Genomic DNA, 24,926 nt, shown 5'->3' with positions numbered 1-24,926 from the left:
GTGGTGCTAAAAGCCAGGATAAAGGCAGCATCAATGTGTGAATGGAATGGAAGGGACCAATACAAGGGATTTTAAAAAGGAAGACTAGGTATCCTGGTGACCAATTAAGATATGGAAAGAAAAGAAAACAGTATTATAACAGAAGCTTAGAGATTAAGAAAACCCAGCCATTCTATAAAGAGTAAGAACTAGTTTCGGAAGAAAGATGATTCCACTTTTAAACATCCTAACTTTGAAGCGATGGAGAGATACTCAGGAGGGTATGTCCATTGGACAGGTAAAGCTCTGAAGAGAAGTAGAATACGGACAGGAGAGCCAGAAAATATTTGCGGTTTAGAATAAAGAAGAAAAACAGAGTTTATAGTGCCTGCTCATCCTTTACCCCTTTAGAGGGAGCTGCCCTGCTTGGAGTCCTTGACAAAGAGGCAGTCACAGATACCGTGTCCCCTAAACTCACAGTCAAAGCTGATTAGACTCCAAGTGGATACTAGACCACCAAAAGTCAATACATAGAGCGGTCAATCAGTGACCCATGTCACCTACATATTAGTGATAAGCTATGCTAGTCAGATTCTCTTAGCAATCTATGCAAAGAAGCATGAAGAGAAACACTAATTAGTTGAAGCTGAAAGGATATCATGAGGAAAAACCAGGGTACTGGCAAACTGAGGTCACCTATAAGCCATTTATAGGGCAGCAAAAACCTTGAGCGAGCAAAGAAGCCAGAAGGAAGAGTGAAGAAGGATATAAAGCAGGAAAGCAACATACCATCTGGCCAGGAGAAAGACAAAAGCAGCTGGCCCCTAGAGCTGCCTGGTTCCTAACGCCTCCCCCAGCTGTAGTACACTCAAGGCCTCTTATTCTTCACTTGAGTGAGTCCATTACTCACAACTAAAGACACCTGGCTTTGTGATCTCCCTCCATTCAGAGCACAGACAGATGTGGGACAGAAAGTAAACTTGAGAGGCAGAAGGAGAATCAGGAGAGAATAGTGCATGACAGCAAAAGTCAGAGAGTATCAAAGGAGCACAAGATGGTCAAATGTTTCAATACTCAAGGAGAATGAGGACTGGAAAAAGGTCACTGAATTAGAAGATTTGCAGATTACTTGTGACTGACCTTGGAGAGAATAAAGCAGTAAAGGGAAGTCAGATGACATGCCATCATGTCATTCCAAGTACCTCATGTTCCTTTTATACACTTAGAAATAAAATTCAAATTCCTGACTCTACTAATGAGTTCCCTGCTTTACTAGTTCCATCTTAACTATCCCAAAGAAATCCCCCCCTCCTCGACATGTAAAAAAGATGAGAAAGCCCCCAGTCCCTCACATTGCTCATTTGCTCATTTCAATCTCTCTGCCTTTATACATGTACCCTCCCATGTGAGTGGCCTCTTCATCAGACACTTTTCCAGTCCATCCAAAGACTGAAAACATCAATAAATTCAGTATTCCTCTATTCTAAATCCTTCATCCCAAGAGTTTTGTCAAGCAGGGACATTTCACATGAGCTTCAAGAGGATTATGTTATAAAATTACTGCAACATAAAACCTGTTCAGCATATGCCTACTCCCTCCCCACAAATCAGTTGGTCACATTCCTTTGTCTTATCATGTGCCTTCTGGCACACGATCTTCATTAGTGCTAAAACAAATCACTGTTAGACACCAGGGATATAAAAAGGCTCCAGTCTCACAAGGACTGGCAATTTAGTTGAGGTGATAGAAACACAAAAACAGTTAAAGAATGGTATAAAGAAAAATACTCCAAATGCTCTCCCTCTGTTGGTATTCATTTTGACCTTCTCCCAGTTGTCAAGAATCACATCCATTTTCCCAGTTGTCAAGAATCACATCCATTTGTGTGACTGCAACGCAAAGGCATGGGGGGCAAACACTTGAATTGGGAAAAGGTAAATGAGACAGAAAGGAATTATTCTTCACGAGACTAAGACAAATCCATTATGCTAGCTAGAATTTAGAGGCCAGAAAAATCTCTTACATGACAGCATGAAACTTTGCTAGGTGGGATGAGCCAATAGATTTCTGACCATATACTGTATGTAAAATATAGAAATATCATCTTATATTGAGTTTATTTTTCAAAGTGCTTTGAGATATCTTCCTATTTGAGGCTAACAAGACTAGAATTATTATTCTTTTTTAGACAAAGAAAGCACAGGGAAGTAAAGTGACAGTTCAAGGCCACAGTGCCCAGAAAGAGACAGAATTGGAACAGAGGTCTTCTGAAACCTGGTAAAGGGCTTTTCTATCAAGCTACTATCCAAGTAGAAATACCATAATAAATCCAAAATCGTAAGTCATAGGTCAAAAGAGGACTCAGGCAAAGAGAATAATGGCATGAACATGTCAAAGTGTTTTCAGCTCTGGCCAGTGAAGATATGTACCCATAGCAGGTTTATATACTTACAATGGGGAAACCACCTACAAGATACATATCTACACTGCATTTGCCAAGGGTCCATACGATCGTATAAAATCAACACATTTCCCTACTTTTTCATTTCATATTGACTTAACAACATTTTTTAATTAACTAATTCCCCAGTCACCCACATTTCAGGAGTGGGTTCTCTTGTAGATATCATTAACAGAGAAGCCTATCACTAATTGTAAATTTAAAAATTTAACTTTGCCTCAAGAATGTCTGTATGGTAATTATCTCCAGGACTAACAGATGAATAAGCTGATTGGCAAGGTTCATGGAACTGCCATGAATCCAGCAGCAGCCTCCTGTCAACCCTGCACCGTGCAACATCATTACTAGTAAGCCCTATATTGTTTTAGTTTGAAGGCAATTGTGATGTTCCTGTTGCTCATAACAAAGGGAGAATCTGCAAATTAGTCTTGGTTTTTATTCAGAATTCACAGTTCCAGAATCTAACATTTAAGCCAGAAACGTTTGTTTTATAAATTATTGTACCTGGGGCAGCTCGTAGCTGGGAGGAACAGCTCAGAGGTCTTACAGCTAGAAGATAAAACGAATTGTTTACAAAAGGCAGTACAACTCAATGCCCTGTGTAAGAAGCTTATAAATTCAAGTCTCATCTTCAAAAAGAAAGAAGAAATTAAACTTACAAAATCGGAGGGCCCATTTTGATGCATTAGGAAGATTTTTAAATGTGTAAGTCAAGATGGAAGTCATTCTGAAATCTGAAAAGAGAACAAAAACATATCCTGGGTTATTTGAACAATTTGTCGCTTATAGTCCATGATTTCTGATAATCTTATCCATGATGTCTATAAAGTACTATAAAATTTAAGGTATTACCAACTATCCTTCCTCTAATGATATTCTTATAGCTACACTGACATGGCTTTCATAACGTGCAACCACTATTTTAAACATTATTATTACACTCTTTGTAAGAGATGAGAAAACTGAGGCATACAGATTTGCCCAAAGATCCACAGCTAGTAAGAGGCAGAGCTGGGATGGGAAGCCAAGCAGTCCAGCTCCAAATTTATGTTCTTCTCTACAGCCAAAGGAGTAGAGAGGTTGCTGGACATGACCACGAGGCCACCAATGTTAATTTGCAGACTTTGAAGGCTGTATTGTGATTAGGAAGAATGCCTTGTGCAGTGTTCACAAGTGAGGGAAGGTACATTCAAGTGTTCAGAGGTGGTATAGCGTCATGTTAGCAGCTTACTTCCAAATGCTATTAGAAAAAAGTTTATGTATTGCACTTGCTCTTTTTTTTTTTTGCACTTGCTACTTAATAGGCTTGCTTTCGTTTCAAAATAATAAAAAAATATATATCAAAACCCTACATATTAAAAATATTTAAAATATACTAATTGTTCCTCTAAATTCTTAAAAAATTAATTCCTACAAATCAGCAAGAAAAAAATGGGCAAAGAACATAAACATACTGTTCATAGAAACAGAAATAATGGATGGCTTTTAGGTATGTGAAAAGAAGTGCAATTTCATTCTCAAAAGAACTGCAAATTGAAACCACACAGAGATACAATATTTGACCTGGGCAAATGGAAAGTTTGATATACTCTGTATATTACGAGTATGTACAAACAGGCACCCTCTATAACACTGCTGAGAGGCCAAGCTGGGGCAATCCCTAGAGAGGGCAATTGGGCAATTAACTGTCAAAACTACATCAAACTTTTTATACATTTCCACTTCTAGGATGTTACTAATACTCCTGGGACATAACTCACGTCACCACTGTTTGTAACAGCAAAATATCAAAAGAACCAAAAATAGCGAACTGGTTAAGTAAAGCACACTACAACCACTCCATGAAATATTATGCAGCTATGAAAGATAAGGAAATGGTTATGTACCAATATGGAATCAATGTTAACCTGTATTAAGTGAAAAAAGCAAGATGTAAAATAGTGTACAGCTACTATCATTCATGTCAAAAAGAGAAAAAAATAATACATATATTTCCTTGTATCTGTATAAAATATCCCTGAAAGTAGAAATAAGACATTAAAAAGGAAGGAAGGAAACTAAGCAACTAGAGGACAGGATGTAAGGAAGACTTGTCACTGTCCCGTTTTTTATAATTTCTGAATTTTGAAACACATTTTAACTTAAAAAAAAAAAAGAGTAAGCTGATGAGATTTGCTTATGAAGGCTGTGGTACACAGCCTCCACAACGGTTGCCAATAACCTCCACCTTTTGGTATTCATATCCTTGTATAGTCGCCCCACACACACTGTACCACAGTTGGTTCATGTCAGAAGTGATGTATGTCACTTCTGAGATTAAGCTATAAGGAATACTGTAGTTTTGCTTTTGTTCTTCCTCTCCAATCACTCACTCTGGCAGAAGCCAATTGGCACATCTTGAACCTTATGAAGAGATTCACGTGGTGAGGAACTACCCTCTCCTGCCAACAGTCATGTGAACTTGAAGTGGATCCTCAAGTACAGGTAAGCTCTCAAATGACGACTGCCCTGGCCAATATTCTGACTGCACCCTTGTGAGATATTAAGTCAGAACAATCCAGCTAAGTTACCCCCAGAAGCTGCATAATAAATTTTTATTGTTTTAATCTGCTAAATTTTGGGGTAATGTCACACAAATATGATAGATGATATAAAAGCCTTGTTTAATTTCTCTTGGGTCATAGGATGTCCTATGACTTCAAAGAAGAAAAAGAATCACATTTTTCCAAATATGTGGATTGAAAAGAGATGAAGGAGTCCCAACTCTAGGCTCACTACTAGCCTAGGGATATTCAAAAGACTCTAGACTCTAGCCAGGAAGACACAAACTGACCAAAGAGATGAGCAACACTGTTTCCAGAAGCTACATATGAGGCCACATGAGTCTTGGATACAAATTCCCTTAAGTAGGGGCCCCTGGGTGGCTCCTTTAGTTAAGGCTACAACTCTTGGTTTCAGCTCAGATCATGATCTTGGGGTCCTAGGATTGAGTCCCACATTAGGCTCTGTGTTCAGCAGTGAGTCTGCTAAAGATTCTCTCTCCCTCTGCCTCTGTCCCTCCCCTCACTCTCTCTAAAAAATAAATCTTAAAAAAAAAAAAATCCCCTAAGTAAAGTTCACCTTAAAATAAACATCATGAAAATAGTCAAAATTTCGATAAAGAAAAAGAGATGGGTGTGAGGGACCTTGCTTCAATAGATACCAAAGCTTTCTATAAAAACAGTAGGAATTGGGATGCCTGGGTGGCTCAGCGGTTAAGCGTCTACCTTTGGCTCAGGGCATGATCCTGGAGTCCCAGGATCTAGTCCCACATCAGGCTCCCTGCATGGAGCCTGCTTCTCCCTCTGCCTATGTCTCTACCTCTCTCTCTCTCTCATGAATAAATAAAATCTTTTTTTTTAAGTTTATTTATGATAGTCACAGAGAGAGAGAGAGAGAGAGAGAGAGAGAGAGAGAGGCAGAGACACAGGCAGAGGGAGAAGCAGGCTCCATGCACCGGGAGCCCGATGTGGGATTCGATCCCGGGTCTCCAGGATCGGGCCCTGGGCCAAAGGCAGGCGCCAAACCGCTGGGCCACCCAGGGATCCCCAATAAATAAAATCTTAAAAAAAAAAAAAAACACAGTAGGAATTAAGCAGTGCAATTCTGGCATAGGAATAAATGAAATTAGCCAACAGAACAGGATGTAGCAAGTTCTGAAGCATACTTAAGTGCAAGAGAATTAAGTATGTAACAAGGATAAACTTCAGGGGTGCCTAAGTGACTCAAACCTTGAGCCTCCAATCTCAATGTCAGCTCAGGTCTCATGGTGGTGAGATCAAGCTCTGTGTCAGGCTCCACCCTGGGTGTGGAGCCTACTTAAGATTCTCTCTCCTGGGGTGCCTAGGTGGTACAGTCTATCAAGCATCTGACTCCTGGTTTCAGCTTCAGTCGTGATCTCAAGGGTTCTGAGATGGAGCCAAATAGGCTCCATCCTCAGCATGGAGTCTGCTTGGGACTCTCCCTCCGCTCCTCCTGCTTTCCTTATCTCTCTAAAATAAATACATCTTTAAAAAAAAAAAAAAAAAAAAAAAAAAAGGGATCCCTGGGTGGCGCAGCGGTTTGGCGCCTGCCTTTGGCCCAGGGCGCGATCCTGGAGACCCGGGATCGAATCCCACGTCGGGCTCCCGGTGCATGGAGCCTGCTTCTCCCTCTGCCTGTGTCTCTGCGCCTCTCTCTCTCTGTGACTATCATAAATAAATAAAAATTAAAAAAAAAAAAAAGATTCTCCAAAAAAAGATAACATTTCAAATAAGTGGGGAAAAGATGAATTATTCTATGAATTTGTTGGTGAAATGGCTAATCTGGAAAAAACTTTAGGTCCATAACTCACACATGTACAAATCAATTTCAGATATGATTAATGTAATTATACATATATATTTTAACTATAAAAGCACTAGAAAAAAGTATCAGAATATTTTCATATTCTTATATGGGGAAAGGTTTCCAACATATGGCACAAAACCCAGAGGTCATAAAGGAAAAGAGTAACTAGTGGATCTAATTAGATAAACACACAAAATATCTACACAGCAAAAGATATTAAAATAAAGTTACAAGGCAAACAACAGATTCAGAGAAAATATTTGTAAAACATAAAACAAAGGGTTACTATCCATAACCCATAAAGAACTGTTACAAATAAAAGAGAAACGATCTATAATGGAATCTGGTTTTCACCCAAATATCCATTTCATTTCATTATGAAGTTGCCATAAATAGTTTACATGGCATTGAATCCAGCCCAACTCTTGGGTTCAAACCATTCAGAATAATTTCATTCTCTTTGCCAAGATCATTCAGGTAATCAAGACCTAAAACAATTGTGCATGGTACCAACTTGTTTTAGGGATAATAATCTAGTCACTCTGACATTCCAGTTTTCTGCTCGGAATTCTGTAACACAAATCTTTCCTTCTGAGGCTTGGAGCAGCTACCGAAGTTTGCAAACAGGAAAAATGCTAGTCTAAGCATAGAGCTGATCTCAAAAGAGGACAGAGCCAAGAATTTCAGAAAAGTAAACTAGAGCTGTAATTGAATCATATCTGAAACCCACCCTCCCTTTGTGCTTTACAGTTGTTAGACAATACATCCCCTTTAATAAGCCAATTTCAGTTGAATTTTGTTATCTGAGACTAAAGTCTCCTTACTGATACATAATTAGAAAAAAAGCAAATGAGCAATTCACAGAAATAAAAATGTCAAACAAAATTTTAAATGTTCAACCTCACTAACAACAGAAACATTTTTAAAAATTAAAACAAGGTATCATTGTGGGGTTGTAAAATAGGCAAAAATTAAAAATATGGTTAATACATAATTCTAGGAAAAATGGATTTAGGCACTTCCATATACAGTTGATAAAAGTACAAGGTAGAAGGCAATTTTTAGTTATCTAACAAAATTTAAATTGTGAGCTTCTGATCCCAATAATTCCTCTAATTGGTCTTTAACCAATAGAAGTACCCAAGATGTGTATGTAGCATACATAGATCTCTGGCCTATAGAAATATTTAAGATGTTCACGTAGCACTGCTTACATTAGTGAAACTCTGGAACTAATCTAAATGCACATGAGGAAATGGCTAAATAAATTATACTACAAACATCATGAAGCACTACAGTAGTTTAGAATGAAAAATAAAATATAATATACGTGTGTATACTAACACAGAAAAACATCCACAATATGTATTTAAGGAAAAATGTAAACTGCAGAACAATATGTATAGTAAGACACAAGTCTATGGAAGAATAAAGAGGAGCTTTCATTTTATATTCTATCTTCTCAAATTTTGTTACAATGAGCATTTTCTTTTTTCTTTTTTAATGAACTAGATTTTTAAAATTTATTTATTCATGATAGACAGAGAGAGAGAGGCAGGAGACACAGGCAGAGGGAGAAGCAGGCTCCATGCAGGGAGCCGGACGCGGGACTCGATCCCAGGACTCCAGGATCGCACCCTGGGCCAAAGGCAGGCACTAAACCGCTGAGCCACCCAGGGATCCCCACAATGAGCATTTCCATTTTTTTTTTTTTTTTTTTTTTTTTTAAAGATTTTATTTATTTATTCATGATAGTCACAGAGAGAGAGAGAGAGGCAGAGACACAGGCAGAGGGAGAAGCAGGCTCCATGCACCGGGAGCCCGACGTGGGATTCGATCCCGGGTCTCCAGGATCGCGCCCTGGGCCAAAGGCAGGCGCCAAACCGCTGCGCCACCCAGGGATCCCAGCATTTCCATTTTTATGTACAGTATAATTCTAGTTGTACTTAAATCTACATATATTCTTATATAAATATATAAAATATGCAAATGCATTAAAAATGTCCAAAAAATACACAAAGTGTGTTTTTTGTTTTTGGTTTTTTTTTAAAGCAAAATGCTAATAGTATTCATCTCTGGGTGGTAGACTTACAGATATATTTATTTTCTCTGTAGTTTCTGAAAAATTGCATTAATTCAATAATTAATTAAAAATAATTATTGGTCTCTTCAAAAGAGAGACCAAGCAAACTACTCTATGGGAGGACTGACCTTTATGGTCATTTGCTCTAAGCTTTAGGAAATAGATATTTTTACTCAAGGATTTGGGAAGCATGGGCACTCGAGCAGAGCACGCTGGAGCAGGGTGTGTGGAGCTATGGAAGGTTGCATGAAGTTGCTAGCATCTGAACGAAAGGAAAAGGAAGAAGGCGCTAGTCAAGTAATGAAAACAAAATGGATGGGCAGCCCAGGTGGCTCAGCGGTTTAGTGCCTGCCTTCAGCCCAGGGCGTGATCCAGGAGACCCGGGACTGAGTCCCACCTTAGGCTCCCTGCCTGGATGGAGCCTGCTTCTCCCTCTGCCTGTGTGTCTCTCTCTGTGTCTCTCTCATGAATTAATAAATAAAATCTTAAAACAAAATGGAGGAGTTTAACAGCTCACTGTTACACTATCATTAAGACACAATGTAAGGGAGATTCCTAGGTGGCTCAGCGGTTTGGCGCCTGCCTTCAGCCCAGGGTGCGATCCTGGAGTCCTGGGATCGAGTCCCGCGTCCGGCTCCCTGCATGGAGCCTGCTTCTCCCTCCTCCTGTGTCCCTGCATGGAGCCTGCTTCTCCCTCCTCCTGTGTCTCTGCCTCTCTCTCTCTATCATAAATAAATAAACAAATAAATCTTTAAAAAAAAAAAAGACACAATGTAATGGAAGGGCACTGACTGAACCAGACTAAACCCAAATCCTGGCTCTACCCTCGTGTTATATAACCTTAAGCAAGGTACTTAATCTTTCTGTCTTGAGAGTTAAGATACAGATAATTCATCTGGAATTATAGAGAATTCCAGTACCTAACTCAGGGTTGGTGCGAGGAATAACGTACACAAAGCACTTAGAACAGTGCCAACATAGTGAGGATCATACATGTTTGCTGTTCATATTAGTGGGTGTACCTAGTTCCCCTCTATGGAAGCCACAGTAAGAAGCATAACCTTTACATTTCTGCCCTGATGGAGCTTGATGATTTCGAGAGTACAAGGAACAAAAAAGTCAAGAGCCAAAAAGAGGATGGCCTTTAGCAGCAGAAACGAGTTTCTAACACGTTTGCATGTGAACGTTACTTCATTTGGAATCAATCGCATTATTCCAAGGACTCGAACCCATCTTTCCAACGCAAAAAACAGCTATTACTCCAGGAAGAGTTCGTGACTAGAAGTTAATAGACGAAGCCTCTTTTCCTATTTCCACCACCTGTGGCCATGGATAAGCCCACTTCGCGCTGATTCATGGGATCCACCTATAGAGCGAAGGGGATGAATGACCAGATGACCACCAGGTCCCCTCAGGGGCTCTGGGTCTCCCGACGCCGACGGAGGAATGGCTCAACTCCTCCCTCACTCCAGACTCCAGAGGTCACGTGACCGAGTCCCCACTCCGGTCGGCAGCAGGGATGGGGTTGTCCCAACTCGCCGTGCTCAATCTCTACACCCGCTCACCTAGCCACGGCCGAAACGGGGCAAACAACGACGCTCGCTGCAGTCCAGCCCTACGCCTTCTGCCGACACACACCTGCAAACAGCTCGTTAACTCGAGGTGATAAATTAAAAGACACGGGTGACGCCGCCGCTCAGAGCGACAGACAGAACGCCAGCCCGACTTACTGCCCTGGTTGCCTTGGTCCTGGAGACCCTGTCCGTAGGGGCCTCCTTCCGGCCCCCTGAGACCCCACTCCCCGTGGGGGGGGGGGGGGGGGAGGGAGGCGGCCGCGGGCACTGGGGGAGTAGCTGGGAAAGGAACCGCGGCTGTCCCTTCGGGTCAAGGCCAGGCAGAAAGCCCAGCGCACGCTCCGTCTCACCTCAGCTCCGTCCTCTCGAGCTCGGCGCGGGCACGGAAGGTTCGGACTCCAGCGCCAGGACTAGACGTGACGGAGGGGCGGGTCCTACCCATAAGGACCCCCCGCCCCCGCCGCCCCCCCCTCGAACTCCGCAGGCTGCCCACCGGCCGCCTGTCTGGAAAACCGGACACGTCGGCCCCTCCTCTCTCGTCCTCCTTCCTTCCAAAGGAGAAAGCGCCTTCTCGGCCCCGTTATCCGGAAGCGAACGGCAGGGCAAGGAGCCAGCGGCAGCTCCGCACCGGGGGTTTTAGTCAGGCAGTACGTCGGGCGCCTGCCTAGGGCCAGGCTAAGGAGGAGAAGTTCTCCGCTCGGCAGCCCCCACCGGAGCGCTTTACACTTTCGTCCTCCTCAGCTCAAGATGGTGGCCTCCCGAGCTATAGGCAGCCTCAGCCGCGCCACTGCCTCCCGGATGTTCCGCTGCCCAGGTGAGAGGCCTGGCTGGGAGCGCCCGGTAGCCCCGGGCAAAACTCTTGCGGAGCCTGAGGTGGCCCCGGAGCCGCGTCTCCCTGTCGCCGTCGCGTCCCCGCCCCGCCCGGCCACCCAGCCCTGAGTGGGGGAGAGAGGATGCCCCCCTTGGACCCAACCTCCTGTGTCCTCGCGCGGACACTGCCTCTCGCTGTCCCAAATCCTGCAGCGACCTCAGGCTCCGTATCCCCTGACGGGCCTCAGGGCCGTCCATCCGCTCTGGGACCTTCCGCAAGTCTCCCCGTCGCACTCCGGGCCTCACGCCCCTCTTAATCTTTTATGGTGGCTTCGGACCTGAACCCTAGATCAGGAGGATTGGGACAGTCCCGTCTGTCACATCTTTGTGGCTCCGCAGCACCGTACCCTTCGCCAGAGCTGTCTTGAAATCTTCCTAGGTGGAATTAACCAGCCTTGAGAATTACCGCTACACTCCGCTCGTTTCCCTCAGGACCATTTTTGTACCTAATACCACATTTCAGTAGGGAAGCTCCGACTGCTGCAGTTCCCGTGATCCCAGTGTGAATGTATAGTATGGTACATTTCAAGGGAGGAGGTTCTGCAACGTGCTAGGAGAAACATTAAAAAAAAAAAAATACATAATCGCTGGCCTGTCTGTGGACAAACGAGGGGGGGGGCAGGGTGATGGAAAAAAAGATAAGGGATACCTTTTACCTTAAGGGATAAAATGATGTTAGATAAGTTAAACTAATTCTGTTTCTGAAAACAACTCCGTTCTGCTTTACCTAGATTATCTTTCTCTCTTCATACTGGCAGTGAAAGGGTTAAAGGGGGTGCTCATGGAAAATCCAGCATTTTCCTCCCCTCTCAGATACATAAGGTGAAATGTAACTTTTTATTGCACGTTGCACTTAATACCGGCTTCTAATTAGAATTTTAATTTGTCCTGCGCCTTTTTCCTGAACCACTAGAGTGGTGTGCTTTTTTTGTAGATAGGCAGCTGGAGCCTGCGCTAAGGGATTAATTTTGGATGATTCAGTCTTTTTCTGCTTCTGTATCTCCAGCAATGTTTTCAGTTTCCACAGGAATGCTGTGTGTGTGTGTATACCAATCATGATATTACAAACAAGGTAAATGGAAAGACTTAGGGGATGGGTGAAGAAAAAAGAATCACCAATTTTCTTGCCACTCACAGAGTTAACTGTTAGCATTTGGTCATGTTACCTTACAGTTTCGCTTTCTATTTTCCACATGTATGATTTAAGGCTTTATGAAAATCAAATGTGTATATTTGAACCTGCCTCTGCGTTGGTTTTAAGGTAGTTCTCACGGATTAGCAGCTGGTGTAACACAGAGCCGGTAGTCAGCTCATATGGTTTCTGGTCACTAGCTGTGTAACTTTGGACAAATACCGTAGCCTAACCGAGCTTTATTTTCCTCATCTGTAAAATGAATGAATCTTCGGATTGTCTTACACATGGAAATAGCATGAAAGAGCAATTCAAAACATAAAATGTGGGGTCTGACTTTGGGGGCTTGAATCTAGCTCTTTGTTTTACTCCCTAGTGGCCTGGGACAATTAATTTCTGTTTTCTCATTTGCGAAATGGGGAATAATACATTTGTGAACTTCAAAGGAGTTATCCTAAATTTAAAGCAGTGAGTGTTTCATGGAGTAAATGCCCAGTACATGCTGCTATTAACCCTTTCCTGCCCTGAAGAATTCTTAATTCTATGTATCTGAGAATTTTAAAAAATAATTATTACATTTTGCATGTGTAATAACAAGCTTAGCTTTTCTATATCTTTTGTATAGAAATATATCTACACATATAAATGTATATATATTGCATTGTTTTCACCAGTAAGAAAATGTGGTTAATAGTTATTGTCCCTTTGAATAACAATTTATGAATTTTGAAAACATGTCTTGAAAGTGAATTCAAAATTACCTGCACACTTGGATTGCCATTTAAATACAACATTTGCTCTTTCACCCAGAAAGTCTGTGCCAAGGTCCACTGTTTAAAGAGATTATGACAGCGGGTAGATGGGTAAATTCTCTTGAAACTGATTTGTTCCCTTCAAAGTTCAAACCCATCCTCCCCCACAAATGCTGACTGTGAATTCTGAAACTGTCAAGTGAAAGGCACAACTTGACCAAGATATCTTGTCCTAAATCTAAATTTCTCCTAAATCTAAATTTCTAATTATGTAAGTGGCAAAACAATTTCACAGGAAATGAATTAGAGGCAAATACCTTGGTAAATGATACATATTTAAAGTTGACTTGCTTCCTTAATCCTGTCTCTTCCCGGAGGGTTGAGTATTGAGAAAAGTTGTTGATTGTTATAACCAAGATAACATTTTCTTATTTGAAATTTGTGTTTTAGGTCTTGTAAATATCTTCTTGAGTTAAATTATCAAGATGATTAAGAAATAGGACAAAGGTTTCTCTCTTTTGCTGGCACAGTTGATATAGGCTAAAGTTCATCTAGCAGCTCCTGAAGTGAATTGTTGGGATTATGTAATGGGTAAGGCTAGATTCCAAAAGCAGAGCTACCTTGTAGCTACCAACTTGATTGAGTTGACTGGTTTGAATTCATTTCGAGATACATTTGTACATTTATTTTCTCTTCTTCGATTTAGAGGAAGTTTTGTGTATGTGAATATGGATGGGTGTGTGTGTGTGTGTGTGTGTGTGCGCGCGCGCAGCATCCACTTTACCCTGTTGTCGTTAGAACTGCTTATTTCCTGGTTCCCCTCCCACTGGAATTTCCACTTTACAGGCAAACTCCTTTTTATATCAAGCCTATTTTCACCTCTTCATGTATCTCTACAGAGTAGGAACTGATTCTTCATGATATTCTTCCTATGCTATATATATATATATCATCCCTTACGGCTGTAGAATGTAAGCCACACAAAGACTGGCATTTGTATTTTTGTTCACTTCAAGTGCCCAGAACAGTGCATGGACATGGTAGGCCACAATAATTTGTTATTGTTGTTGAATGAAGGACTGTGAGATGATGTTGGAAGAGCTTATGCTTTACTTGAGGGAAACACCTGCTGTAAATGCAGTGACTAGAAAACAAAATAGTAAATAATAAAAACCAAAATTGGCAGAGAAGGGAAAGATCATTGTAGATGGAATACTATGAGAAGGCCTTGTAGAAAAGGTTGGAGCCATGATACAAAGATAAAGAGTGATAAATACAGATGATTCAGATTTCAAATGATGAAAAAGCAGAGAAAGGAATTGTAGAGGCATGAGGACTAAGGAAATGGCTGACTTCTCCTGTCTTAATTTACTTGTGTGTAGCTCTGTAACTTACAGATACTTTTATAATTATTATAACACTTTTATTTCTATCTTTATAAGGATGATAAAATGCATTAAAAGACTTGTTCATGGTCATATAACTGGTAAATGATAAATTTGATCATTGAACCTATCTTTTGACTCTCAGGTCCTTTGTCTTTGCACTCAGAGGGCTGATTTGGATTGCTTAAAAAATGTAGACAGAACCAGAAATCACCTCACTTTGGTGCTTGTGTCATCTACACTAGTTTTCTTTTAATATGTTACTTGCCTTTCAAACCAGTGTAAAGCAGCTGTTTTCTGTGCCTTCTCTTCCCCTCAAAGAACTGCAGGATAGGGGCACCTGCCTGGCTCAAAGAGCATGCGACTCTTGATCTCAAGGTCATAATTTTGAGACCCACATTGGGTGTAGAAATTACTTAAGTAAATAAAACTTTAAAAAAAATAGGGGTGCCTGGGTGGCTTCATCAGCTAAGCATCCCATTCTTTATTTCTGCTCAGGTCATGATCTCAGGGTCATGAGATCCAGTGGCTTCCAAGTTCAGTGACGAGTCTAGTTGAGATTCTCTCTCCCTCTGCACCCCACACCAGGGATTCACGCATGTGTGCTCTAAATAAATTAATTTAATTAAACTGCAGGACAGAGGGAAAGAAGGAGGAAGCAAGAGCCTTAGCTACTGCCGATGGTCCCTCTCCGAATCCACTGAATCATCACTGGGTTCTCGATCAGTGACTCCCACACACCCACTTGTTTGCTTTCTGCTTCAGTTTCCTTTCTAAATAATATAGACTCTTGAGGTCCAGCCCCCTTAAGTTCTGATTCTGTGGTTCTAAGTTTTATGTTGCCCAAACATTTGTGAGTGTGTTTGAGCCTCCCCCACTGATTTTAATGCCTAACCTAGTCTGGAATCACTTCTCAATACTGTTATGGGAATACCAGTCCAGCTGGATTTGTTGGATAATCTTTCAGATCCTGCTTTAGCCACGTGCAATACTTCTCCAATCCAGAAGGGTCCCTGTGCCTTCTGGTCAAATAGAGACCATCCTCAACTTAGAAACGGGACTGAGTCTGAGATTTTCATCACTTATTTCCCCCAAACCTCCACCCACCTCCCCTCTGGTAATCTGTAGTTAAGAGTCTGTTTCTTGGTTTACCCCTCTCTTTTTTTTTCCCCCTTTGCTTGTGTGTTTTGCCTCTTAAATTCGACTTATGAGTGAAATCAGTATTTGTCTTTCTCTGACTTATTTCCCTTAGCATAATACTCTCTAGCTCCATCTATGTGGTTGCAAATGGCAAGATTTCATTCTTTTTTATGGATGAGTAATATTCCATTGTATATGATTTCAGTTCTGATAGCACTGAAAGGCCATCTCTCCATTAAAAATGCAAGAGGACTAGAGAACACGGTTGCAATATATTTAGAATATGTTTGGGACTGGGCATTATAGGTTGTTTTGTGGATTACTTATTTCCTGGTGTGCTGATTTCCTATTGCTGCTATAACAAATATCCACAAATTTCATATCTGAAGCAATACAAATTTATTATCTTACAGTTAAGGATGTCAGAAATGAATCTCATTAGGCTAAAATCAAAAGTGTTGGCAGAGCTATGTTCATTCTGGGTGTTCTAAGGGAGGTTCATTTCCCTGCCTTTTCTAACTTTCAAGGCTGCCTGCATTCCTTGACTTCTTCAAAGCCAGCAAAGTGGGACTAAGTCTTTCTCATGCTGCCATCTCTCTTGTCCTTTTTTACTCTCTCTTCTTCGTGATTACATTAGGCCTATCTGGATAAACCAGGCTACTCTCTCTCAGTTTAGGTCTGCTAATTAGCAACCTTAATTCCCTTAGCCATATAACCTAACATATTCAGTTTCTGGAGACCTGGATGTCTTTGAGGGGGCAGTTCTTCCACCTACCACATTTACTATTTAAATAATCAGATAAGCTGATCGTTAAAATGAAAAAGATATGGTTGTAGTCACAATAATGATCTAGAATACATTATTCTCATCTTAGGTTTTTTGGTTGTTATAAATTCCAGTTTTGTTGTATTTAGCAGGTACTGCAGCAATTATGTTTTATAAAATAATTAATTTTGAATACCTTTTTCTTATAGGTTATGTATGCCGCAACTTTACAAGGTCCTCTGCTCTGAGATGTAAGTTTAATTTCTTATTGATGTGCTTAAACTACTTTTTAGATTTGTTTAACAATAAACGTATTTACAAATAAATTATCTTGTCTTTTTAGCTAGAACCCATATTAACTTTGGAGTCAAAGGGGATGTGGCTGTTGTTCGACTTAACTCGCCCAATTCAAAGGTACGTAATTTAACTTGCTGCAGTGTATTTCTGCTAATATATTCATGAATCCAGTGCTGAATAGGAGAGAAAGAAATCCACTAATCTGGCAGTAATCTTATATGAATATGTAATTTTGATAGTTTAACAAATTACTCAAGGAATGTAATTTTCTGGAGCAGATGTCCTTGTTTAAGAATTCCTTCTAATTGACCTGAGGTGTCAGATTAACATCAAAGATTAATGAAATTAGCCTGTTACGTGTAGCATGCTGAGGTGACTTACTAGATAAGAAAGAACCAAACTGCAGGCTTTGCTTATCAGAGTCAAAATTCACCTACTCATCTTTACTACCAGGTTGTTACACATGCTTTCTTCATTACCTGCCTGACATAGTCATTAGTCATAGAAAATTGGCTGGGTTAAATGTGGTTATTAAGCTTCCTGAAGAACTTGAAAGAATGACTCAGTGTAGTTCACAGTCACATATTGGAAGTCAAGTTCTGTTCAAAGTGGAACCTCATTTGTATTTGACAACTTCAACAAAGCATGTGGCATTAATCCAGTCTTTGCCAGGAAACCTTCATTTCAGGAGCTCATGGCTTTTCCCCCATCTAAAATTGGTGTTGGGGCACCTGGGTGGCTCAGTCAGTTAAGTATCTGACTCTTGATCTCACCTCGGGTCTGGATCTCATGGTTGTGAGTTCAGCCCCCTACTTAAAAAAAATTTAAAATAAATTGATGTCAAGTTTTCATATTTTAGAAATCTTGTTACTAGAGGCCTAGATGGAATAGGAGGACCTACATGGAAGCGATTAACAGCTATCACATATTAAGAAAAATAAGAACCAGTCTCCCTCACTAGGGTAAATTTTGGTACCCACTGACCAATGATTCAAACTTAAGATATTTTTTCAGAATTTTCTAAGTTGTGCATTTTTTTCTGAATACAGAATCAATACATGCCTCTAGTGAGAAGTTTGAAAGCTATACAGAAGAAAATAACAAGTCATTCATACTGTAAACCCAAAAGCAAACAATCCAGTTTCAACATGATATTTACAAAATAAGATCGCACTATTTGTCTAATTTTGATTCCTTTTTTCTTAATATTATAGAAATTTTTCCATACCAACAAACGTGCATAGATTTATTTATAGCCCACATATGATTCAAACTTTTAGGAATATGACCCTCAGTTCCTCCATTGAGTAGATCTATTTTTAAAGTCAGAGTACTTATAATTGGCTAAAGCTGAAGAGAAAGCTACTGAGTTTAAGGGTTTTTTCACCCTCCCTGCCTTTCTTCTAACAGTATATATCTGCTGGATAAACAAACTTACTATAATCAAAATAGCATTTCATGGTAATTTACACATCTTATACTTCAGATTTAAAGCCTTAGACTTATATATATTTCCCTTTGGCAGGTAAATACACTGAATAAAGAACTACAATCAGAATTCATGGAAGTAATGAATGAAATCTGGGCTAGTGATCAAATCAGAAGTGCTGTCCTTATCTCTACGAAGCCAGGCTGCTTTATTGCAGGTGCTGACATCAAGTAAGTTTTCAGAAATAAGAAGTCACCTTTTATCTTGGCTAATAGTATGTTTCTTAGGCCTAATCATTCCTCCTCTGAAAAGAAGGTAGAAGTAAATTCTCTGAAAGTTTTCTTTTCCTTTTTTAAAAGATTTTATTTATTTTTTAATTTAAAATCAGTTTGCCAGTATATAGTATAACACCCAGTGGTCATCACAAAAGATTTTATTTATTTGAGAGAGAACAAGAGAGAGAGCATGAGCTGGAGGAGGGAGCAGTGGAAGACAGAGAAGCAGACTCTCTGATGAGCAGGGGGGAGCACAATGCGGGGCTCCATCCTACGACCCCGAGATCATACCTGAGCTGAAGACAGATGCTTAACCAACTGAGCCACCCAGCGTGCCCCAAAAGTTTTCTTTTAAGTTATTTTCACAGATGTAATTGATTTAAAAGAGGGGGGGTTTGGTGAGAATACTGAGAAGGTGGAACCCTCTCAAACTGTTGGTGGGAATGCACGCTGGTGCAGCCACTCTGGAGCCATTCTGGTCATAGCTGCCCTGCAACCCAGCAATTGCAATACTGGGTACTTACCCCAGAAATACAAATGTAGTGATCTGAAGGGGCACCTGCAACCTCAGTGTTTATAGCACCAATGTCCACAATAGCCAAACATATACAATGGAATGCCACTGACCCCTCAAAAAAAATGAAATCTTGCCATTTCCAACAATGTGGATGGAACTAGAGGATATTATGCTAAGTGAAATAAGTCAATCAGACAATTAGAATATCTCACTCGTGGAATTTAAGAAACAAAACAGAATTATAGAGGAAGGGAGGAAAAAATAAAACAAAATCAGAGAAGGAAACAAACTATTACAAGACTCTTAATCATAGGCAACAAACTGAGGGTCTCTGGAGAGGAAGGAGGTAGGGGGGATGGATTAAGGAAGGCACGTGATATAATCACTGGGTGAATCACTGACTTCTACCTCTGAGACCAATAATACATGATATGTTAATTAATTGAATTTAAATTTTAAAAATTTTGAAAAACAAAAGAAGGGCTTTTTGTTTAAACCATGTAAGACTACCCTTTCCTTAAAGAAGTTGAAAGCGGTTCCAAGAAAAATATTTGAGTAGAATAAAATATACTATAAAATTAAACTAACAGGGGCAACTGTGTGGCTCGGTGGTTGAGTATCTTCCTTTGGCTCAGATTGTGATCCGGGGTCCTGAGATCAAGTCCCACATCGGGCTCCCTGCAGGGGGCCTACTTCTCCCTCTGCCTATGTCTTTGCCTCTCTTTCTGTGTCTCTCATGAGTAAATAAATAAAAGCTTTTTAAAAGAATTTTTTTAATTAAAAAAAAAAACTAACAATGAGGTGCCCTTTTTTTTTTTTAACTCAACAGACCAACAAATATGTTTGAAAATACTGTGTTAGCAAGGACTTGGGGGACATGAGAAAGTTAATCTATTACTAGTAGGAATGCCCGTTGGTACAACAACTTTGGAAAACATTTTGGCAGCATTTAATAAAATTGAAAATATATGTATTTCATAATTCAGTGATACTTTGTCTAACTATATATATGCTAGAGAAATCCCACCCTTTGTTTTTAAGGACCCATGTGTAAGGATATTCAGCCCTGTGTAATTTAAAATAATGAAGAATTTGAAGCAATTAAATGTCAATCAGTAGGGAAATGGAAAAGTAAGTAAACTGTAGAACTTTCACATGATAAAATACTACAAAACAGTTCAAAGGAATTAACTAGATCCATAAACATAATGTTAGAGCTCAAAAATGTATTGTTAAATTTTTTTTGAAAAGCAAGTTGCAGAATGTTCTGTACAATACATAGTTTGTGTAAGCATTTTAAAATCATGAAATTCTTTGTTATTTATGGATAAAAAAATGTAGAAGGATCTCCTAGACATAGAGGGATAGTCTACTTTTGAGAATGGTTGCTTTAGGGTAAATGAAGTGGCTGGTAGGACTTGCAGAGGTTGTCAAAGGGAACTCTAGTGATGCAGCTAATATTTTCTTTTTTTTTTTTTAATGGTAGGATTTAGGTATATATAATTTGTTTACAGTTCTTTAAAGCATTTATAAGGGGCAGCCCCAGTGGCACAGCGGTTTAGCGCTGCCTGCAGCCTGGGGCGTGATCCTGGAGACCCGGGATCGAGTCCCACATCGGGCTCCCTGCATGGAGCCTGCTTCTCCCCCTGCCTGTGTCTCTGCCTTTCTCTCTGTGTGTGTCTCTATGAATAAATAAATAAAATCTTTAAAAAAAATAAACATTTATAAGGAGGTGAAATGCTAGTGTTAATTTAATGGGCTAAAATGTTAATGGTGGTTAATTCTGTCAATATACGAGTATTTGTTTTTAAGATAGAGAGAGGCAGAGACACAGGCAGAGGGAGAAGCAGGCTCTATGCAGGGGCCCGATGTGGGACTACTCAATCCCTGGGCTCCAGGATCACACCCTAAGCCAAAGGCAGACGTTCAACTGCTGAGCCCCCCAGGCATCCCACAAGTATTTGGTATATTATTCTTTGTACCTTAGGCAACAATAAGCCAGCATTAGAGCCTTCGTAATTTGTACTTCAGGTGTTTATATAGTTTTAAACCTTGCTCCACATTGTATACTCTTTTTCATTTGTGTATGGTAATTAAGAATTTATAGATATTTAATGCTTATTTTTTAGAAAAAGCAAAAATATCTGTATCAAGTGCTTTTTCTTCTAGCTCAGTTATTTGAGGCTGGCAAGACACTGATGTACCTGGCAGTAGTTTCCTGTACCAGAGGAAAATACTTACAGCTTCAATGAGGCTAGCTGAGCAACTCCCCATTTATAAAATGACGAAAACTGATTCTCTTTGGTCATACATACAAAATCCACAGTTTAAATATGTTCAAGAACCGAGTAGCAAATGAAACAAACAAACTAAGGGACATGGAGTAAAACATTACTGTAGTGGATCTTTTTTAATCATTGAGAGATCTATAAATGACTTTAAAGCTTTTTTCACTGTCATTTTGATTGCTCTTCAGTCTGCAAGTTATTTGATAGTGAAAATGGTTGATGTGATAGTGAAAAATATTTACCAGAAGATGATTTTTCTCATGTACAGAGCCTTTTAATCTAATGGTTTTTAATAGAAAATAAAATTAAGCAGCATGTTTTGTTTCATGTTCTCTAGATCCAGAAATCTAACATTCTTTATGGAGAGATGACGTCGCTGATATTAGTGCTATCTGAGGCAAAATATTCTTAAACTTCTGAGCATTTGAAGATTCACTATCAAATATTGGTAGATTATATGGAAGGATACAGTGGATGAAGTATTGAACAGAGTAGTGTATAATTTCATCTTTTTTCTCTCTCTCTCTCCTCTGCTTTGTTTACTGCAGCATGTTAGCTTCTTGTAAGACCCATGAAGAGGTAACACGAATATCACAGGAAGGACAGAGAATGTTTGAGAAACTTGAGAAGTCCACAAAGCCTATTGTGGCTGCCATCAGTGGAGCCTGCTTAGGAGGAGGACTTGAGGTATGCATTTCTATCAGTCATTGAAACACTGTTCAGCATATTGATGGGGATTACAAGCTGCCAAACCTGTAGGTTGCTATTATTTTGCTTGCAAAAAGTTCTAAGAGGAGAATCAGCTTTCTTTTTAGTTGTTAAACTTCTGGATAGGTTTCAATCCTTATTTCATGGCACAGAGCAAATAAACCAAAGTGTGATGTTTTCATTTTTATAAATTGAGAAGATTTGAACTAGATCTCCAAGGTCTCTTTCAATTCCAAGAACCAGGTTCAAGTTTGCAGGGCAAAGATTCAGTAGTGTGATCCGTGCTGCTGAGCTACTTTAGTCTAGATGAGATACACAGCCTAAAATGTGTGTAAGTGCTTTGTGAGCAGTAAGATGGTGAATAATGTAAGATCTAAGAGAAGAGATGCTTATTAATCTGAAGCATGTAGAAAAGGAGAAGGGAAAATAAGATAACATTTATTGAGCATTTATCACATGCTGAGCTCTATGTTAAGATACTTTCACATATATTAACTAGGGAAACCTATATCTCTCCTAAAAGATGGGCAGAATTTGATTAATCAGAAAATATTGGGGAAAAAATCATTTCATATATGGTATAAGCAAAGACAAGGGTAAGCAAAACCTATTTAGATCACTATTAAGTAGGCCTGCTAGATTAAAAAGGATGGTCTCTGTAGGGTATGGGCCTTCTTAACTTGGAGTTCAGTATATAGTGCACAGTGTGTGTGTGCATTTTTCTATTGAAAGCTTCCATAGCTTTCAGCAGATTTTTAAAGAGATCCAGAACCCCAGGAAAGGTTAGTAAATTAGGAGGAGAGTATGAAATAAGGCTGGAAAGGTAAATTGTAGAAGGTATCAAATACGTTCCTGTTTTGTGAATAATCTTTAGACCCTCACATATCCTAAGATATTATAAAGTTACACTTTCTAACATTCTGATTTTCTTTCATTTGTTTGAAGCTTGCCATTTCCTGCCAATATAGAATAGCAACCAAAGATAGAAAAACAGTATTAGGTGCCCCTGAAGTCTTGCTGGGGATCTTACCAGGAGCAGGAGGCACACAAAGGCTGCCCAAAATGGTGAGTTTAAATCCCCTTCTGACTTTTAGAACCTCAGTACCTATAGGCCACTTTAGATCTATTTCCTCTGGTACAAAAGGCACAATTTGGGTCTTCATTGTAAAATTTAGAAACAAAGTTAAATATGGGTATATAGGATCTATAACAAATTTTATTACTGGTATCAATTCTACTTTTTTTTTTAATTCCTTGATCAAAATCATTTTTTAAAAAAGATTTTACTTATTTAAAGAAAGAGAGCACATGCATGAGCAGTAGGAGGGGCAGAGGGAGAAGGAGAGAGATAATCTCAAGCAGACTCCATGCGGAGCATTGAGCTCCATGCAGGCCTTGATCCCACAACCCTGGGATCATGACCTAAGCTGAAATCAAGAGTTGGATGCTTAAACGACTGAGCCATCCAGGCACCCCAAGTCCTTGATCAGAATTATTGATTGAGGTCCTTTATTAATCCCTGAAGAGGTTTAAAGGTAAATAATATACATGTCTGCCTTTCTGGAACTTACAGATTTTTTTTCTTTTACTTTTATTTTTTTAAGATTTTATTTTTAAGAAATCTCTAAACCCAGTGTGCGGCTCAATCTTACAACCCCAACATCAAGAGTTGCATGCACTGGGATGCCTGAGTGGCTCAGTGACTGACCATCTGCCTTGGGCTCAGGGCATGATTCTGGGGTCCTGGAATCAAGTCTCACTTTGGGCTTACTGTGGGGAGCCTGCTTCTCCCTCTGCCTGTGTCTCTGCCTCTCTCTCTCTCATGAATAAATAAATAAAATCTTAAAAAAATAAAAGAAGGGTTGCATTTACTACTGACTGAGCCAGCCAGGTGCCCGTTGAACTTGTATGTAGTTTAGTTTGTTCCTTCTGTACACAGTACCATCTTACTGCATCTTACTACATCTTTTTCAAATCCATGGGTCATATTTCATGATACATAGAAGAGGCAGATCTTTCTCCTGATTTGGATGATTTCATTGCTGTATTCTGTAGAACCAAAAGAAGCCAATCAGGCTTTTGAATTCTTAAGGAAAGAACAGTCAGACCTGGGGACTGCAGAGCAATCTTAATATCCCACTGAACCCTACAGCTTCAGGCACTATTGATTCCTCAGTGAAAACAAAGTTCAGCAGAAATACTCTTTGGAAGGAAGTTGATATGAGCTGGGCACAGAAAAACAGGAAGATTTATGGTGTTAGTTTTCTGATAATAGTATACATTTCTTCATAGATAATATCAAGAGGATTTATTGAAAGAATAAATAAGCCTGTAGATGTAGAAAATATTGCTGGGTTTCTTACATTGTTTTGTAATAGTTGGTATTTGAATGTTATTAGAAACTATTCCTCTAATACATAAGGAACTCTAGCTGGGTTCTATTTTTAAAACTAAAATTATTTTTTAAAACGTTGCTGGGCACCTGGGTAGCTCAGTTGGTTAAGCATCCCAGCTCTTGATTTCAGTTCAGGTCATGGTCTCAGGATCCTAGGATGGAGCCCCACCTTGGGCTCCACACTCAGCAGGGAGTCTGCTTGAGATTCCCTCTTCCTCTGCCCTTCCCCCTGCTTACATGATTGCATGCTCTCTCTCTCAAATAAATAAATCCTTTTTTAAATAAATATTTTTTAAAAATTAAAATTATAAGGAAAGACATGGTCAAAACTATCAGGTTTCTCAGTCTCCACTAGCTCCACTAAATGAATTTTAAGTAATCTATAAATGCACAATTTTAGAAAACATGAAATTATTTCTCTGCTTTATCAATTTCACTAGACAGAAATCTTACATATTGAATTAAAAGAAGAGATACAATTTTGCTTCAACTGAAGGTGTCTAATC

The 24,926-nt window shown here is 39.7% G+C and overlaps 2 protein-coding genes across 7 annotated transcripts in view; one reads left to right on the top strand and one right to left on the bottom strand.

Annotated features, from left to right (window-relative positions):
• Positions 1–11,558, bottom strand: part of HADHB (hydroxyacyl-CoA dehydrogenase trifunctional multienzyme complex subunit beta) — a 44,294-nt gene extending 32,736 nt beyond the window's left edge. Inside the window, exons 1-3 of one of the 6 annotated variants that reach the window (XM_049095436.1) lie at positions 11,440–11,558; positions 3,101–3,175; positions 2,946–2,990 (exon numbers count right to left, since the gene is read on the bottom strand). In XM_049095436.1, coding sequence (XP_048951393.1) covers positions 2,946–2,990; positions 3,101–3,167 — 112 coding nt within the window. In that variant the 5' untranslated portion in view covers positions 3,168–3,175; positions 11,440–11,558. Of the gene's footprint in view, positions 1–2,945; positions 2,991–3,100; positions 3,176–10,457; positions 10,939–11,439 lie in introns of those variants that run through there. The other 5 variants (XM_025454457.3, XM_049095435.1, XM_025454458.3 and 2 more) reach the window with 5 other exon arrangements.
• Positions 11,181–24,926, top strand: part of HADHA (hydroxyacyl-CoA dehydrogenase trifunctional multienzyme complex subunit alpha) — a 48,330-nt gene continuing 34,584 nt past the window's right edge. Inside the window, exons 1-6 of the mRNA XM_025454456.3 lie at positions 11,181–11,280; positions 16,721–16,762; positions 16,855–16,925; positions 18,334–18,467; positions 21,866–22,004; positions 22,971–23,090. Coding sequence (XP_025310241.3) covers positions 11,214–11,280; positions 16,721–16,762; positions 16,855–16,925; positions 18,334–18,467; positions 21,866–22,004; positions 22,971–23,090 — 573 coding nt within the window. The 5' untranslated portion in view covers positions 11,181–11,213. The remainder of the gene's footprint in view (positions 11,281–16,720; positions 16,763–16,854; positions 16,926–18,333; positions 18,468–21,865; positions 22,005–22,970; positions 23,091–24,926) is intronic.

Source organism: Canis lupus, chromosome 17 (genome assembly GCF_003254725.2).
Source record: "Canis lupus dingo isolate Sandy chromosome 17, ASM325472v2, whole genome shotgun sequence".
Classification (NCBI taxonomy): Eukaryota; Metazoa; Chordata; class Mammalia; order Carnivora; family Canidae; genus Canis; species Canis lupus.
The sequence above is the reverse complement of the archived record's forward strand: the minus strand, read 5'-3'. Positions and strand labels throughout refer to the sequence as shown.